General features: G+C 56.9%; 1 protein-coding gene across 3 annotated transcripts; it reads right to left on the bottom strand.

The window, feature by feature from the left end:
* Positions 1-508: 508 nt before the first annotated feature.
* NCF1 (neutrophil cytosolic factor 1) lies at positions 509-15,917 on the bottom strand. Of its 3 annotated transcripts, none has more exons than XM_043559861.1 (11): positions 15,713-15,917; positions 10,156-10,236; positions 7,163-7,232; positions 6,899-7,064; positions 5,595-5,653; positions 4,778-4,900; positions 4,246-4,353; positions 3,294-3,411; positions 1,739-1,846; positions 1,028-1,161; positions 509-792 (listed from the first exon to the last, which is right to left on the bottom strand). In XM_043559861.1, exons 1-11 carry the CDS (start codon positions 15,782-15,784, stop codon positions 668-670), a joined length of 1,164 nt encoding a protein of 387 aa, XP_043415796.1. In that variant the 5' UTR covers positions 15,785-15,917; the 3' UTR covers positions 509-667. The 3 variants fall into 3 exon arrangements, with proteins under 3 accessions (XP_043415796.1, XP_043415795.1, XP_043415797.1); XM_043559860.1 differs by having other exon boundaries at positions 7,163-7,238; positions 15,713-15,907; XM_043559862.1 differs by lacking the exon at positions 10,156-10,236 and having other exon boundaries at positions 7,163-7,238; positions 15,713-15,916.
* Between the last annotated feature and the right edge of the window lie 2,293 nt (positions 15,918-18,210).

The following is an 18,210-nucleotide window of genomic DNA, read 5'->3' as shown; positions in this document are numbered from 1 at the left end:
CCATGGCCTTCCCCACAAGCTGCATCTGTTCCCAGATTGCCGCTCCAGGTTGCACCCTAGTGTCTTTGCATTTTGCAAAAGATCGACCAGCAAAGACTTTGAGGCCGTGAGCTGGCAGCAATGCTGGGGTAGGCCGTGAGGATCTGTTCATCACTGAACAATTGCTTTCTGGAACAACCTCCAAACTGGGCAGCATCTCTGAATAATCAGAGGCGCTTCCTACCTGTACCTCAATTACAATTTCTCTTTGTCACCTAAGGTGCAAACACCGCGCACTGTGGCACCCTTCCTCAGTGGGACCAAAGTTTCCGCAGGCAGTGTCTATTCAGACAAACGGCCAGCGGGCGGACCGCGGGTTCCTCTTGCACCTGACCCTGTGCAAACAGTTCTTGCAACTCCCCGCCCGCCCCCCAAATTCTGGCCCCAGCAGAGCTCACAGCCCTCAGTCCTAATTCTAGAGATACGGCGTGCCCAGCCCAGTCCGGCCCGCTTCTCTACAGAGCCTCAGTCCACTCCAGGCAACATTTATTGACAGAGGTTAAACAGGTGGGGCGGGGCCCGGGGCTGCCGGAAGCATCCGGACCTCCGGATCTGTACAAGTGTATACTGGAAAGGGGCGGGACGGGGCGGAGGGGCCAGGGCGCCATCTAGGGGAGGCGCCGCGGCCTCAGACTGCGGACGCCAGCTTCCGCTTGGTGCTCTCGCTGCAGCGGTGCAGGATGAGGTCTGCGCTGGGCCGCGGGGGCACCGCGGGCTGTGGTTTTGCGCCTCCAGTCTGCGCCTGTTCCCTTGCTGCGGAAAGCCCAGACCCGTGAGCGGCCCGGCTCCGCCCTTCAGGCCCCGCCCCGCCTTCTAGGCCCCGCCCCGGGCACCGCCCACCACCAGGCCGCTGCAGACACTCACGCCGCCGGCTCCCAGCGCTCTGCGGCCCTGGCCCCGCCTCCAGGCCCCGCCCCATCTTCCAGGCCCCGCCCCGGGCACGCACCACCCCACCCCCGGCCGCGGCAGGCACTAAGTCCAGGGCTACCTGAGCGCTGCGGCTCGGGCCGCGCCTGGCGGCGGCGCTGCTGCAAAAAACGGACACTGTTGCGCCGATAGGTGTCCTGGCTGAGGCGCTTCCGCGACCGCTGGTGGATGCTGTGTGCGTTGCGGATGGACGACCTGGGCCCAGAGGGATGGGGACGTTGCTCAGATGGGGACGTTGCTCAACTCCTGTGCGTTCCGCCCCCCCCCCCCGCCCCCTCGTCCCTGCCTGCGGGGACTCGCACGACCGCTCCTGGAGTCCAACGACTGGCCGGGGGCAGTGGAAAGCGGGCCGGGACCCCACACGGCTGGGCGGGGCATGATTGCGGCTACCCAGCGCCGATGCGGACTCCAGTCGGGTCACAGAGCCCAGGTCTATTTCCCACGCCCTTCGGCGGCCTTCAGCCCGTGTCCTCCCCAGGAAGACCTCTGCACTGCCGCCCCCCTCATGGGCGGTCCCCAAGGACGCTAGGCATCGACGCCTACGCCTTCACCTCCACCTCACACCCCTGCTTTCCCACCGCCCGCGTGCCAACCCCACGATGAAGGAGGGCACGTCCATCCTCGACCCAGTGAGGGTGCGGCCTCCCCAGCCTGTCCCTGCCTCCACCCCGGCCTCCCTCCCCAGCGCTGGCAATGCAGGGCCTGGACCGACCGGGGGACCCGTGGTACACCCCCCTCCTCGGTCCCGTCCAGTCCCGGGATGCTCGCTCACCTCCGGGGCGGCGCCCCTCGGCTCTTGATCTGGCGTTGGGCCTGGGCTGCATCCTGCCCAGACTTCTGTAGGTACATGGATGGAAAGTAGCCTGTGACGTCGCCTTTCCTGCAACAGAAGCAGCTCTTGAACCCCAGGCAGTCACGGCAGGGAGTAGGGGCCTCAGACGTGGGGGGCTCAGGGATCCCTCTAAACAGTCCGGGTTAAGGCAGCTAGGAGGTTGCAGACACCCCGGTGCCCGCGGACACCAGACCCTGCCCCTCTGGGCCTCAGTTTCCTCATCTGTGCAACACAGACCCCCACAGCTGTGATGGTGGTAGTGGGAGGAAGTCAGCAGGTCCACCTTGCCCCCCAGGGACACGTGTTTGCAATGAAGCATCTGCAACAGCCTGTTTGTCAGATTTTTCATTTATGGTCACTGCTTTCTGTATCTAAGAAACTTTCTGCCCATCTCCAGGGCACCAGGTTCCCCTATGCTTTCTTTCCGAAAGGTTTTTGTGCTTGGCGAAACCCACGACCCATCCCGAATACATGTGAGTGCTGCTGAGGTAGGGGCCTAGACGCCTTTTCTCCATGTGGACGCCCAAATATTCCAGCACCACTTGTTGAAAAGATGTTTCTTTCTGTTCTCACCACTATAATTTGAGAGCGAGAAAAAAAAAAAACCCACTTTGCATAATACAAACCTCACTCTGCAAAACTGATTCCTCTTGGCTGGTGGGAGAATCACAGGCAGATTCTCAGAGGTGCGTGGCGGGGGGGGGCGGTTAAACTGAGTGGTGGTCAGAAAGATTGAGAAACCCTGCCTCGAAACCTCCAGCCCAGGGCCATGCTGATGGTGGGTACCGTGGCCACAGGCTCACTGGGGCCCTGGACAGACTCAGGGCTCTGAAAAGGTGGATATGGACCTGGGGAGCCCCAGTGGGCCCAAGAAAACGGCTAAGTCCTCAGGGTTCTCCTTTTCCCCAGGAGGAATGAACAGATAAGAATCATTTGCAACAGGGGCACCTGGGTGGCTTGGTCAGCTGATGGTCCGACTCTTGATTTGGGCTCAGGTCATGATTTCATGGCTTGTGGGATCGAGCCCCCGAAGAGGCTCTGCACTGCCTAATTGGGGTTCTCTCTCCTCTCTCTCTGCCCCTCCCCCACTTGCATGCGCGCATGCTCTCTCTCTCAAAACAAATAAACTTAAAAAAAGAATCAATTGCAACAAAAGATTTAAAAGGAAAAGGGATGACAGGGCCTGCCTCTACCAGTTCGCAAATACAATAATGAACACAATTAATTGTGTTGTTTATAGAAGGACTAATAGATGGCAAGGTGACCCCAAGTCTCAAAGGAAAAAAGGTCCCCACTCAGACAAGGACACTGAACCCCGAAAGACGGGCGGGGTGGGATTATCCCTGGTCTACCACCAAAATGGAGACTGAGTCCAGAGACAGTGGCTCACCCAGAGTCACGCACCCCAATGGGCACGGACCCCAAATGGGCCCTGCCCCAGGCCAGGGCTGGCACTCAGGGTGGGCGCAGTGGGGAGGGAGGGGTGCTCTCCTACCTGACGACCCACCAGCCATCCAGCAGCTTGTGAATGACATCGATGGTTTCGCCCTCCTGCAGGGACACTTCGTCCTCCATCTGGGCAGTGTAGGCTTTGATGGTGACGTAGGGCTCACCTGGTCGTCCGCGGGAGCAGGGACGTGGTGTGAGGGTCTGGCTGCCCCCCCACCCCCGGCTTGCCTCCCTTCCTCTCCTCTCTGGGCCTGAGGCTTCCTGCAGCCCCCGCCCCCGCCACGCCCTCCCTCCTCCGCACCTGCTCCTTGTGGTCTCCCTCTGCAAACTGCTGCCCCCCACCGGTGAGGGGACGCCACTACACCCAGGGGCTCCCACCTCCCACCACCCACAGCAGGGGCCCAGGCGCCCGGATCCCAGGAGGGTCCCTACAGGAGGTGCAAGGGTGGAGCGCCCATCCACCTGTCACCTGAGCCCCTTGACGCCTGCCAACTGCCCACATCCGGAGCCGCCTACCCAGTGTATAGACCTTTCCCCGCTTTTCCAGAGAAGCCACAAATCCACACACCGTTGTGAGATCTCTCCCTTTTAAAATACGGGCAACCAACTCGAACTCGTCTCAACCTCCCCCTGAGCCCCATCCGGCCCAGGGGCTTCCAGTCAGCGAGGATGCCCCCGCCTCCAGGCAGTACGCCTTCCTGACCCTCACTGGTCGGCTTCCCGCCGGCCCGGTCCCCGGCCGGCCCCACCACCTGTCTCCGGCTGGCCGACCTCAGCGCTTCACCTCTACTCTACCTCCTGCGTCTCCGTCCTGACCAAGGGCACCACCTCCTCCCGGGGCCCTCCAACCGGACTATGGGGTCTCCACCCTGGCTGCCCCACTGCCCAGCCCACAATCCTATCCAAGCCCACAGCGGTCACTTCCGGCTTCTTGGCATCCCAGGACCCCCCCGGTCCCTTCCCCTCACATCGTTATGGTCGTGGAGGGCAGGTGGTACCTTCATAGTTGGGCTCGGGGTCCTCTGCCTCATCAGGACTGTCCAGGGGCTCCAAGTAGGATGCGGGGACCCAACCTCGCTTTGTCTTCATTTGGCAGAACCACCAGCCTGTGCCAGGCATGCGAGGCGGGAAGTCTGGGCGGGCCCGGCAGCTGCCCCCCTCCCCCAGGGTGGTAAGGACGCCCCGACATAGGCACACAGACACCCAACACTCGGATTCAGAAATGTCACCTTCATGACACTCCATGCCCAAGTGACACACAGCCACACACACAGGTCACAGGGTGAGAGCTCAGAATCCGCCTCACACACGTCGTGACCCGGCCACCCGGGGGGTGGGGGGGACATAAGCCCCGGAGGTGCACGGGTGCCCGCAGCCTCAGCTCGGGGACAGAGCGGGGAGGACAGTCAGGGCCCCCGAAGGAGCCACAGCCCATCAGGTGGGGAGGAAGCCCCAGGCTGTCCGAGAGGCTTGTGGCCACGGCTGCGGGCACCAAGGGGAGGAAGGTCCCGGGAGGGCGGGGAGGCTGACCAGTCTCGCTCTTCTCCACGACGTCCACCACGTCGCCCGTGGCCAGAGCCATCTGGGAGCCCGAGCTCTTCTCGAAGTCAGCGATGGCGCGGTACGTCTGCAGGATGATGGGGCCCGTGATGTCTGGGCAGAGGGAGGGCAGGGTAAGTGGACGCCGCGGGGCTGGGCTGCCTCCTCCCGGTAGTCCCCTGCATCGGCCACCGGTGCCCTGGTGTCCCCGCCCCACCCAGCTGCAAGCACGCCAGAGGGGTATGCACCCTGCCAGCTGGAAAGCAGCAGGGACAAGCTAGTTAAGCCCCTGACTCTCGATCTCGGCTCGGGCCATGGTCTCACCGTTCGTGGGATCGAGCCCCAGGATGTGCTCTGCGCTGACGGCTCAGAGCCTGCTTGGGATTCTGTTTCCCCCTCTCCCTGCCCCTTCCCTGCGTGCACTCTCGCTCTTAAAATAAATAAACTTTTTTTTTAATGTTAAAAACAACAACAATGATCATGCAGTAAAGATCACACACGGTCATGCCCCTGTGTGAGCCACGAAGGCCACCTTGGCCCCCAGACCTGTTCACTCACTCAGCCACGACATCCCCGGGCTGTGGGCACCGGGGTCGTGCTGGGCAATGCAGCCACAGACATGAGCCCCCAAAGCTTCACATCTAGTGACCCCCCAAAGATCCCCACTCTTTGGTGCAGCCACCGAGACCCTTCAAGGCGGCTCTCCCCCACCCCCGGCCCCTTTCACTGCACAGCCTGTGCTCAGGATCCCTGATCACGTTCCCAGACCCCACAGGGTGACCCACGGGTGACTGCCCATGTCTCTCACCCGTGACGCTGTTGTTCTTGCTGTCTTTGGGCACCAGGTAAGTCTCTGGCTTTTTCACCCTGCAGGAAAGAATAGTCCGGGTTAGACGGCTCAGAAGCCCCGGGCAGACCCACAGAACTCCCCAAGAGGAAAAGGAAGGTGGGATGGGGGAGGGCACTGTGGAGGAAAGGGCTAGAAAGGCCCCCCAGCCTCCGGCAGACCCAAAGAAGAGAATGCACTTGGGTCCAGGTAAGGATGCACTCCGGGCTGGAAAAGCCTCTTGTCACCTCAGGGGTCAGCCCCCTCCTCCTGGGGCCTGGGGAGAGCAGCCAATGGGGAGTGGGCGTCCCCGCCCCCCAGGCCCGTGGGAGCTGCCCTGCCCGGGACCAGCGGTGCGTTCAGGGGTCGGTCCACACTGCTGGAGTCTGTCCACGGCGGCCTCACCCATATTCAGTGAGCAGAGAGGTCGGAGAGAGGGGCCACCCCAGCAAGACGGCACATCCCCCTGAGAGCTCCTGAGGCTTCTCAGATATTTCCATGCTGGGCCCTGAGTACAGGAGACCCCAGGAGCAGGACAGGCGGAGAAGGAGGTGACAAAGCGGAGGCGTGTCCCGCAATTAGCCGTGGCCACCAACCCCCCACCCTGCTGGGGCTCTGAACTTCCCAGTTGGTAACGCTGTCCACGGCACCCATTTCTGCATCTGGCCCTTACCACCCTGGTACAGACGGGAAAACTGCTCTCAGAAGGTTCGGCCAGGCTGAGGATCTAGGATCTCAGGGTCCCGGCCCAGGGAGCCCCCCCCCCCCCCCCCCGGCACCGGACTCCAGGGAAGAGACTTGGCAGGGCACCAAGTGGCTCAGTCGGTTGAGCGTCTGACTCGGTTTCAGCTCAGGTCACACTCTCGTGGTTTTGTGAGTTCGAGCCCCCCCACCCCCACCCCCGTTGGGCTCTGCACTGGTAGCATGGAGCCTCCTTGGGATTCTCTCTCTCTCTCTCTCTCTCTCTCTCTGTCTCTCTCACTCTGCCCCTTCCCCACTCAAGCTGTCTCTCTCTCTCCCTCAAAATAAATAAATAAAACTTAAAAAAAAAAAAAGACAGAAGGACTTGGCAGGGATGCTGGGGGACGGAGGGGAGGGGTTGCAGGTCACACAGGCCACAGCTGGAATCCCGCCTCCTCCTGTTTCAGGCTGTGTGACTTTGGGCAGGTCGCCTCCCCTCTCTGAGCTTTAGTTATCTGTAACACGGGGGAGGTCCTGTGCCCCCCTCCCCGGGCAGAGCTCACCACCCTCCCCCACTTCAGGGACAGAGTGACGGGGCCACTCACTGGTTGTCCGTGGGGAGCTTGAGGTCGTCGGGGCGAACCTTGAAGAAGTCGAGGAGGTGGGGACAGCGGGAAATCTTGACAGGCAGGCTCATGAGCGCACCGAAGTACTCGGTGAGGGTGCCCTGGCGACTCTCAGCGACCCGCTGCCCGTCGAACCACCGCGGGGCTGGCCAGGCCAGGAAGGGGCACCAGAGAACTAGTGAGCACCTTCTCAGGTCAAGGTCCCGTGGACGTGGGGGGAGGGGCGGTGACCCTGCTCCTCACCTGGCAGGTGGGGGATGATCCTGTTCTCTGCGTTGATGTCCCCGGCCTCAATAGGAAACATTTCCTTTAACTGTTTCTAGACAGAAAACAAAAGGGGCAAGAAGGTCCTTTTTTTAAAAAAATTTTCAAGAATGTTTTATTTATTTTTGAGATAGAGAGAGAGAGACAGAGTGCGAGCAGGGGAGGGGCAGAGAGAGAGGGAGACGCAGAATCTGAAGCAGGGTCCAGGCTCTGAGCTGTCAGCACGGAGCCCGACTCGGGGCTCAGCTCAAACTCACGAACCATGGGATCATGACGTGAGCCGAAGTCGGACGCTCAACCGACTGAGCCACCCAGGGGCCCCCGAATGTCCTTTATTACAACACTATACAAGTACAGAATTGGAAGCAACCCCTCGAACCACTCGGAGTAGAAACTTCTGGAGGCGTCCTTGGTTCTCTCTTCCTCTCTCACTTCACCTCCTTGCCACCAGCAGGTCCTTTTGCTTCTCCTCCCGAAATCTACCCAGAATCTGACCCTTCTCGCCACCCACATGGCCACCACCTTGGTCTGAGTGCCACCGAGCCTGGGTTCTTACATACTCTCCCATGCTTGTCTGTCCTCAATCAGCACCCTCTTAAAACTTAAACTGGATCATCCGTCCCTCCTCTGCTCAGAGCCCTCCCTGCCTCTCAGCTCACTCAGAATGGAAGCCAAGAGCCTCACATCAGTCTACCGGGCCCCTCAGACCTGTTCCCGCCCACCTCGCTGACCTCCTCTGCCACTACCCTTCCCTCCCTTGTTCACTCTGTACCAGACGCCCCTGGATACTCCGGGCCCATTCCTGCCCCAGGGCCTTTGCACTTGCTCTTCCCGTTCCTCCCCATTTGCCAATGGCGCTTTCTCTTTTTCTTTCTCCTTCTTCAGGTCTCTGCTCAGATAGCTCCCCTGCAGCGAAACCTTCTCCTTGACGATTTCCTTTCCTAACCCAATCCTCCCCGTCCCCCCTCCCTGCCTCATTTTTCCCATAGTTGTAATAACTAACACACTACGCACAGTACTTATGTGTTGTCTGTGTCTTATCCTGACTCCTCTGCTAGAACCTAAGGTCCACAAGGGAAGGCAAGGACTTGGGTCTTTCTTATGCCCTTGTCACCTTTACAGCACCTCCCGCACCCCAGGTAGAATGCACCTGGGGCTTAGGAAGTGCTCGGTAAGTAGTTGCTGAATGGACGAATGAGCCCAGCAATTAGTAAAAGGGTCTAACCTTACGATGAAACAACCCAGCACACTTCAAAGAGGAGACGCGGAGCTGTGCATGGGCCAAGTAGGAGAGGGTCTCAAACACGTGACCCAGTGACGGTAGCGAGGCCAGCAGGCTGATGGCCTCTAGAAAGCCTGCAGAAAATGCGCGCTCCGCACTACTGTGCCTTGTTCTTGAACGTGTGTGCGCGCACTTACCCGGGGCTGGAGCAGGGGTGGCGTTATGGGATGAAGGATGCCTTCTACTGTTTCATAATGTTTTATTGCCTTTATCTTACAAAAGCCTTGCGGGGCGCCTTGGCTGGCTCAGTCGGCAGAGCGTGCAACTCTTGATCTCAGGATCATGAGATCTTGTGGGGCATAGAGCTTACATACACACACACACACACACACACACACACACAGAAAGCCTTGTAGCAAACAGCACAGACACATTAACCGTGACCCAGAGTGCTGGCTGTGCGGGACTGCTTACACTACAGTCTTCTTCCCATTTCTCTGCATTTGGTTTTAAACCTCTCCTGCAAGAGAGGTTTGAATCTGGCTGACGGCAGGCACCTCTCTTTGAATCTGGCTGACGGCGGGCACCCACAAAGCAAGAGAAGTCAGGGTTGCCTGCCCTCCTTCTCGCCTCCCTGGGGACCTCATGGGGCCAGTGACCTGGAGTTAAAGAGCAAACTCCTGGGATGACAACCTGGTGGTGACACTAACCAGGCTGTCCCTTTAAGAACACCCCCAGGATCGGGTGCCTGCGTGGCTCAGTCGGTTGAGCATCCGACTTCGGCTCAGGTCATGATCTCACGGTTCGTGGGTTCGAGCCCCGGGTTGGGTTCTGTGCTGACAGCTCAGAGCCTGGAGCCCGCTTCGGATTCTGTGTCTCCCTCTCTCTCTGCCCCTCCCCCGCTCACACTCTGTCTCTCTCTCAAAAATAAACAAACATTAAATAAAATTATATATGTATAAAGAATGCCACCAGGAGTTTATGCGGACGGTGTTTCTGTGTGGGAAAGGAAACTACCCTGGAGATGGACAGAAAGGATGGCTGCACGACATTGTGAATGTACCTCTTGCCACCGAAATTGTACGCTTGAAATGCTACATTTGTGTGACGTGTACCACATCAAAACAGACTTTAAGGAAGGGCGCCTGGGTAGCACAGTGGGTTCAATGTCTGACTTTTTTTTTTTCAACTTTATTTTTTTATTGTGAGGCGGGGCGTGGGGGGAGGGAGGGGCAGAGAGAGAGAGGAAGAGAGAATCCCAAGCAGGCTCCATGCCGTCAGCACAGATGCCCAACCCGGGGCTCAAACCCACGACCCATGAGGTCACGCATGACCTGAGCCAAAGTCAGGCACTTAACCAACTGAGCCACCCAGGCGCCCCGAGTGTCTGACTCTTGATCTCCGTTCTTGATCTCTGTGTGATGGGGCAGAGCCTGCTTGGGATTCTCTCTCTCCTTCTCTCCGCCCCTCCCCCACTTATGCACACACTCTCTCTTTCTCTCTCTCTCAAATAAATAAAAACTTGAAAAAAGTTTTTAAACAGACTTTAAGGCAAATGTTCTTTTAAGTTAAGAAATAAATAACGCCCCCTTGACTGTGGGCGGGGGGTGATCGGGGTTCTTCAGTCCCTGGCCACAGCACCTGGGCTGCCCGCCCCCCCCCCCGCCCCCGGCCAAGGGCAGAGCTGGGAGTGGGGGTGGTGTCCCCTCCCGTGCCCGCCCCCGTCCCCCGCGCACACCCGGGCACTCACGTGGAACTCGTAGATTTCCGGGAACCCCCGGTAGACCACCTTCTCGGACAGGTCCTGCCATTTCACCAGGAACATGTACACCTAGGGGGTGGCCAGGGCAGAGGACCTCATTCAGCTTCCTGGTGGAAGCCCAGGGGACTTGGGGGGTGGGGGGGAAGAGCGCTCTTTGGGGCGACCTAGGCCAAGAGAGGGCACCGGCTTCCTGGACCCCAGAGCTGCCACCCTCCAGCTTTAGGATCAGGGCAAGATGTTCAGCTTCTCTCAAATTAACTCAAATCCCTCCTCCGTGAATTGGAGCTACAGGGAGGGCCCCCCTCCTAGGGCCGGTAGGAGAGCGACAGGCGGTGAGACAGAAGAGCCCGGGCTGGCACAAGACAGCGTAAGGCTCCGTTTCTACCAAATGTCCACAAGGGACACATAGACACTGCAATGTAGATCCGAGGGTGCGGGGTGCTGGGCGGGCAACGCGGAATTTCTAATGGGTACAGGGGTGCTTTTGGGTGGTGACAAAAATCGAATATTAATTGTATGGGGGCCGCACAAGTCTGTGAATACTAAAAACCACCTAGGACTGTACCCTTTACCTAGGTGGATTCGAGGATCGTATCTCAGTGGAGCCATTATTAGAAAGAAAAACAAAAAAACTTGGTAAGGAAAAACCAAAATACAGGCAGGACAATTCTACTCGGCCACAAAGAGGAACAAATTACTGACAGATGGCAGCCACACGGAGGAATCTCAAAAGCATTATGCTGAGTGAAAGCGGCCAGACACAAAAGGCCACACACAGGGCAGAACTCGATATCTATGATGTTCTAGACAAAAAGCGTAACTAATTTAAGGTGGAAAAAAATCAGAACAGTGGTTGCCTCTGGGGGATGGTGGAGGAATGGGTGGGGAGCAAGAGAATCTGGGGTGATGGTAACCATCTATATCTTTATTTTTAATTTAAAAAATTTTTAATGTTTATTTATGTTTGAGAGAGAGAGCGAGAGAATGTGAGCAGGGGAGGGGCAGAGAATCCGAAGCAGGCTCCAGGCCCTGAGCTGTCAGCACAGAGCCCGACGCGGGGCTCGAACCCACGAACCGTGAGATCATGACCTGAGCCGAAGTTAGACGGCTAACGGACTGAGCCACCCAGGCGCCCCTGGTAACAATCTATATCTTGGCGAGGATTTGGGTTACACAGGGACATGTACCTTCAAAACTCGGCAAATGTCTCTAAGTCTGGTGGATTTCATTTTACATAAATTTTACATCAAACAAGGAAAACACTAGGGGCGCCTGGCCGGCTCAGTCAGCAGAGCCTGTGACTCTTGATCTGGGGGTCGTGAGTTCAAGCCCCACGCTGGGCGTAGAGATGACTTCAATAAATGAATAAACTTCAAAAAAATCCTTTAAAGAACTTTTTAAAAAGTGAAAGTAAAAAGACAAACAGTGTGATAGAAACATGAGCAAAAGGCATGAGAAGTTCACGGTTATACACCCACACATATATATGTAACCCTAAACATACAAAGAAGTGTCGACTTTACTTATAACAACATCAGGGCAGGGTCATTAGGTAATTGCCAATTAGTGAAAACAATCGAAATGGTTGTTTGAGGACACAATGGTGCAGTCACACAACGGACTCATATACATGTAAAAAAAAGTGGGACAGACTTAATGAACTAATTTGGAGGGAACTCTGTGATATTATAGGATCATGGGGAAAAGGCAGGTATAGCATATGTCATCATATAGCTTTGTTTATTGTCTGTGTAAAGAAGGAAAAATAAGAAAAAATGCATATATATTTTAAAGTTTTATTTATTATTATTTTTTAATGTTTCTTTTTTTTTAAAACGTTTATTTATTTTTGAGACAGAGGGAGACAGAGCATGAACAGGGGAGGAGCAGAGAGAGAGGGAGACACAGAATCCGAAACGGGCTCCAGGCTCTGAGCTGTCAGCACAGAGCCCAACGTGGGGCTCAAACTCACGGACCGTGAGATCATGACCTGAGCTGAAGTCGGACGCTTAACCGACCAAGCCACCCAGGTGCCCCTAAACTTTTATTTACTTAAGTAATCTCTATACCCCACGTGGGGTTCGAACTCACTATCCTAAGATTAAGAGTCTCATATTCCTCTGATGAACCAGCCAGGCACCCCAAGAAAATATTTATACATTTTTCTTCTCCCTCCCTTCCTTCCTCTGTTTCTTCCTTTCTTTCTTTTTAAATATTTTATTTTTAAGTAATCTCTACACCCACATGGGGCCGGAATCCACGACCACGAGATCAAGAGTCGCTCAGTCCTCTGACTGAGCCAGCCAGGCATCCCCTTTTTTTTTACAAAGAGAAATACAGGAAAGATAAATCAGAATGAGCCTTTGAACATATCTTTCTAGAAAGTGTGATGATCGATTGCATCAAATATATTCACATATGGCACATTTAAAACTAAAATTAAAAGGCACCTGGTTGGCTCAGTTGGTAAGCGTCCAACTTAGGCTCACGTCATGATCTCGCGGTCCGTGAGTTCAAGCCCCGCATCGGGTTCTGTGCTGACGGCTTGGAGCCTGGAGCCTGCTTCAGATTCTGTGTCTCCCTCTCTCTCTCTGTCCCTCCCCCACTCATGCTCTGTCTCTCTCTCCCTCTCTCAAAAATAAACATTTTTAAAAAAATAAAAAAATTAGACCAACAATGATTAAAAAATTTGTTAATGTTTATATATTTTTGAGAGAGAGAGAGAAAGAGAGAGAGAGCAAGTGGGGGAGGGACAGAGAGGAAGAGAAAATCCCACGCAGGCCCTGAGCTGTCAGCACAGAGCCCGAAATGGGGCTGGAACCCACGGAACTGTGAGATCATGACCTGAGCTGAAATCAAGAGTCAGATGTTTAACCGACTGAGTCACCCGGGCACCCCAGGATTTTGTTTTTAACTTCAAATTGGAAACAAAAACAAATGAACCTCACTATCTGTCAAATGGGTAACAACCGTATTAAAGAGAAACTGGAAAAGAAAAATTCCAAGTAACTTTTAGTTATAGTATTTTACTACCCTCAGTCCAAGGAGAAGAAAAAATTGCAAAGAAAGCTTAAAATGTGACTTAATGAATTTGCAGGTTGATTGTTAATAACGGTGCAGGAGCTGTCATTCTGGTCAAGCAAGCCCATGTGGATTGCAGCAGCGAGCAAAGGACTAAATATAATTTTGTTGGGAGCCGGGGTTCTCGTGGAGAAAGGAAGGGTCTACGAATATAAAGCGGTACAAGGCAAGAATGAGATGAAATCGCCTTCCGCACCCCCGCCCCCCGGTCGGTCCGTTGAAAGGACAACGGGCAATGACACCCCAGAGGCAACAAACACACTCAGCTTCCAGATCTAGGGTTTCTAACATCACTCCCCACTGCAAAGAAACAGGGGTCCTTAGTGAAAATGGCTGAGTCCAGGGGTCCGGCTGGAGGGCACCAGACGCTGGAACATCTCGTACCAGAAGTAAGAGTGTGCTCTTGGGGCGCCCGGGTGGCTCAGTCGGTCGAGAGTCCGACTTCGGCTCAGGTCAGGACCTCTCGGTTCGTGAGTTCGAGCCCCGCATTGGGGTTGCTGCTGTCAGTGCTTCGGTTCCTCTGTCCCCCTCTCTTTCTCTCCCTCCCCCGCTTGCGTGGGACGATGTGAGCATAAAATAAGTTATGGTTCCCACTGAATAAAAGAGAAATCCATGCATCCGTATTGGCATAAGTAAATAGTAAGGAAGAGGGGAACAACTTTATGGTAAAACGCTGACTAATAAATACAGAGGGAATTATAGAGTTGAAAACTCACTATTTGGCAATCATTATAGTAATTTGACTCGGGCAAGCGTCATCCGCGTACTATACGAGCAAGGGGCTATTCATGTTGTTTCACAGAATCTCCCCGCACAAAGGGAGAAATAGTAACCTTTCTTACACTAGAGACACTTGGTGATCAAAGTTAGCCATCACCATCGGAAGAAAAAGCAAAATCGCCTGCCTCTGATAGGATCAACGAGGAGAGCACAGTGTCACTTCCCGGGTGTTCCTGCCACGGACGCAGAGCCTGAATCTGAGGACGAAGGAGTAGCCAAGTCCTTCTGTAGAAGGGATGTCCCGCAAAACGACAGGTCCCAGCTCTACAGAATGTCAACGTTGGGAAGGACCAAGAAAGGTGGGTTAAGATTGACCCGGATTAAAGGAGTCTGAAGGGTCACAGGCAGGTGAAACGCAGCAGGTGGTCCTGGATGGGATCCCGGACCGGATCATTTTTACTACAGAGGACAAGCAAGGGAACTGGTAAGGACTGAATAATGGTGTTTCATCTACGGTACTTTGCCGATGTTGACACATTTGCGGAGAATGTTGTTGGTTTTAAGAAATACACAGTAGTATTTAGGAGGGGGCGCCTGGGTGGCTCCGTAGGAAGAGCGGCAGACTCTTGATCTCAGGGTCATGAGTTCAAGCCCCACACTGGGCATGCAACCTACGTAAAAAGGGGCGGGCCCCGAGTGTCTCCCAGGGCTGAGTGTCTGACTCTTGATTTCAGCTCAGGTCAGGATCCCAGGGTTGTGGGTGGGATAGAGCCCTGCTTCGGGCTCCATCGTGGAGCCTGCTGGAGGTTCCCTCCCTCCATCCCTCTCTCTCTCTCTCTCTGTCTCTCCCTCTGCCCCCTCCCCAGCTCGTGCTCTCTGTCTCTAATAAATAAATAAATAATAATAATAAAAGAGAAAGGAACAAACAAGCAAACACAATGTCTCCAATTTCCTCTGGGATGGTTCAGAAAAGTTCTGTTCAGAGAGAGAGGGAGAGAGAGAGAAGGGGAAGGAGGGGGATGGGGGATGGAGAGGAGAGAGGGAGCACAGAGGTGGGTGGAGGAAATTTGGAGGAATTGGTGCTTTGGGGACAGCCTTTCTGTAAGTTTGAAATTATTTCAAAATTAAAAGTGAGGACAAGAAAGGATACGTTTGTGTCCTGCAAATACCAGACAAAGCAGAGCCCCTCCCCGGCCTTCCTGTCCCCCGGCCTTGGGGACCCACGGCGGGTGGACATATCTGGGCAGATAATTCCCAGCCCCGAGGGCAGGGGGTCGGGGGGCCTTTTTGGGCCCCTTGGTGGTGTCACCCTACTAGAAGGGATTCCCCCTGTAATGTCGCTGACTCCACGGCGGGCGGGGGGGGGGGGGGGGAGGGGGAAGAGGGGCGCCGCCAGCACTCCGTCCTGGAGGAGCACTCCCTGAGAGCTGGGGTGGTCAGGGAGGGCTGCCCGGAGGAGCACGCTGGGGGCGAACAGGGCGCCACAGGGAACTCCTGGCCGGGGCGGGCAGGCCAGGGGGGGATGTGGGCTGGCGGGGGGTCAGGGGCCAGGCTGGCTGTCCTCCCAACGAGGGCCGGGGGCGGGGTGGGGGGAGGGGCAGGGCGCGCATCCGTTTAAGGGACGCACATCAGCCAGCCGCGCGGGGACGGCGCCGTGGGGCACCTGCGCGGCCCCGACAGGCTCGTCCCCCCGCGGCCGCAGGGTCCCCCCCAGTCCCCCCTCTCAGGGCGCTCGGCTACTCACGTAGTGCTGGCTGGGGACGAAGCGCTTCTCGAAGCCCAGGAGGGCGATGTGGCGGATGAAGGTGTCCCCCATGGCTGGGCTGCGGGGCGCTCCCCGGCTGGCGGGCCTTAAATGGGCCAGAAAGAGGAAGTCACTTCGGGGGGCAGGGCAGGAGGGGGCAGGGAGGGTGCAGAGGAGCCTCTGCTTCTCCTTTCAGTTTCTGGGATCCCTCAGACTCCCCTGGCGGGGACGTGAGGGGCCACACGCAGGCATGTCCTCCCCTCCCCCACCCCGTGGTCTACGGGCCCCACAGTTTGGGGGGGGGGATGCCCACCCCCCACCCCTGTCTCTGGCTAACCCCAGGCCCCGCCACACCGGCCTCTCTGCTGCCCCTGGGACACCCCCAAGCTGCTCCCGCCCCGGGGCCTCTGCCCTCGGAGCGCCCCCCCACCCCCGGGACCATCTCCCGCATCTCTGGAAGTCCCTCCCTCCTCCCTTCGGGTTTCTGCTCAAAAGGCACCGCCTCCAAGAGGCCTTTCTTGATATGTTCACGCGAAACAGCAAAACTTCATGCTTCCCCACCCCGCTTTCCTGTTTTTATTCAGATGGACGTATTACGGAGCTCATGTTTTTACAATGTCTCTCTTTACCGCAATGCGGGCCCCGGGAGAGCAAGGGCTTGGCCGCACCCCCCAGGCTGGAGACCGGCTGGCCGCGCGCGCGCGGTCCTTTTATACTTGGACAGTCGCCGCGCCGCTTGGGGACCGTGTCCGTGGGAGGGCGCGCGGGCATCAGGTGCACGCCTGCAGGTGTGTGTAACTGAGCCGGTGGCGGTGGGGATGGGCTTGGAGTGAGGCTTGCGTTCAACTCCGATCAAATCCGGGCGCCCGTGGGGCTGAGTCGGTTAGGAGTCCGCCTCGGGCTCAGGTCATGATCTCACGTTTCAGTTCGTGAGTTTGAAACTTGCTGCGGGCCCCACGCTGACAACCCAAGCGGAGCCTGCTTGGGGTGCTCTCTCTCTCAATCTTTCTCTCTCTGCTCCTCCCCCACTCGTTCTTTCTCTCAAAACAAACTAAAAATTAAAAAAACAAAAACAAAAACAAAACCTGATCAATGGATCCTCAAGGCTGCCTCAGTTTTCTCCTGAGATGGGGCCATGGTCTCCGCCAGGAGGGGATTTGGATTTGGGGTGAAGAGGTGAGCAGGAAGTGGCTGGGGGTCTCCCACTGGCACCTAGGAGCCTAGGACGCACACGAGGGCCTGGGAGGCTTAGAGGTTATGGGGCTGGTCCAAGGTCACCGGGCAGGTGGCCCAGTCTGGCTGCAGGTTCAGGGTGGAGGGGCCAGTTTGTGTCCCAGAGGCGTGATTCCAAGACTGTGAGACCACGGCAAAGGCCACCAGCACTCTGAGAGCCACGGGTCCCCCTGGACTACTGGGGGGGGGGGGAGGGTAGCCTCTGGCAGAGGGGAGCCAGAACAGGCCCTTTTGTGTCTGTTACCACGACTGGTCAGATTGGTGGTTGGATGTTCTTGGTTTTATCCCAGCGTAGGAGCCATGGGGCGCCTGCATGGCTCAGTCGGTTGAACGACTGACTCTTGGTTTTGGCTCAGGTCATGATCTCACGGTTCCTGAGTTCAAGCCCCTTGTGGGGCAGCTCGGAGCCTGCTTGGGATTCTCTCTCTCTCCCTCTCCCTGCCCCTCCCCTGCTCGCTCTCTCTCTCTCTCTCAAAATGAATAAACTTTAAAAAACAAAGAAGGGCAGGGGCCACGCTCTCTGCTCTGAGATTTGGTTGGCACGTCCCCTGTGGTCACGGGGAGGTCACCAGCCCTGGGTGTTGCCGGCCCTGCAGGGCCTTTCTCTGTTATGTATCTAGAATCTTCCCACACAGGACGACACGGTGCTCAGCAACGAGAAGGAACGGCCACGCACCACATGGGCGAGGAAGCTTCTAGGCACGCGGTGCAGGGAGAGAGGGCACAGAGCACACCTTCGCTGCAGGGGGCCCTCACCAGTCTGCACAGTGTGGGATGGCAGGGTGACCTCTGGGGTGGGGGTGGGGGTGGGGTGGCGGCCGCAAGGGAGCAGGAGGCGGCAGCTGGGTGCCCTTTCCTGGCGAGGGCGCCGCTCGCTTTCTGAAAACCAACCCAGCCGGGGGCCCGGGGGCCACGGGACTGTGCACCGCCCTTTTCTGTGGGTCTGTTGTGCTTGGATGAAAATCTGCAAATGAGGAATTGATTGAGGTTCCGCGCAGGACCCTCTGGTCCTTTAGGCACCACACAGACACCCCGCCTGCCTCTGGCCGGCCCTGTCCCACCCGGGGCTGCCCCGCGGTCCCGGCAGACAGCAGCCTCGCTCACCTGGGCGCAGGAGGGGAAGAGGGGAAGTCAGGGGCTTTGCTGCAAGCAGGACCTCCTGAGCGCCGGTCGCTTCCTGCCCTTCCTCCCGCGGTCACTCCACTCTTGCACAACTGCCCGGCCGGGCTGCCCTGTCCCACAGACACCAGCCACAGCTGTCAGCT

The sequence above is a fragment of the Prionailurus bengalensis genome, chromosome E3 (genome assembly GCF_016509475.1).
Source record: "Prionailurus bengalensis isolate Pbe53 chromosome E3, Fcat_Pben_1.1_paternal_pri, whole genome shotgun sequence".
Classification (NCBI taxonomy): Eukaryota; Metazoa; Chordata; class Mammalia; order Carnivora; family Felidae; genus Prionailurus; species Prionailurus bengalensis.
This window is presented reverse-complemented; position numbering and strand designations above follow the sequence as displayed.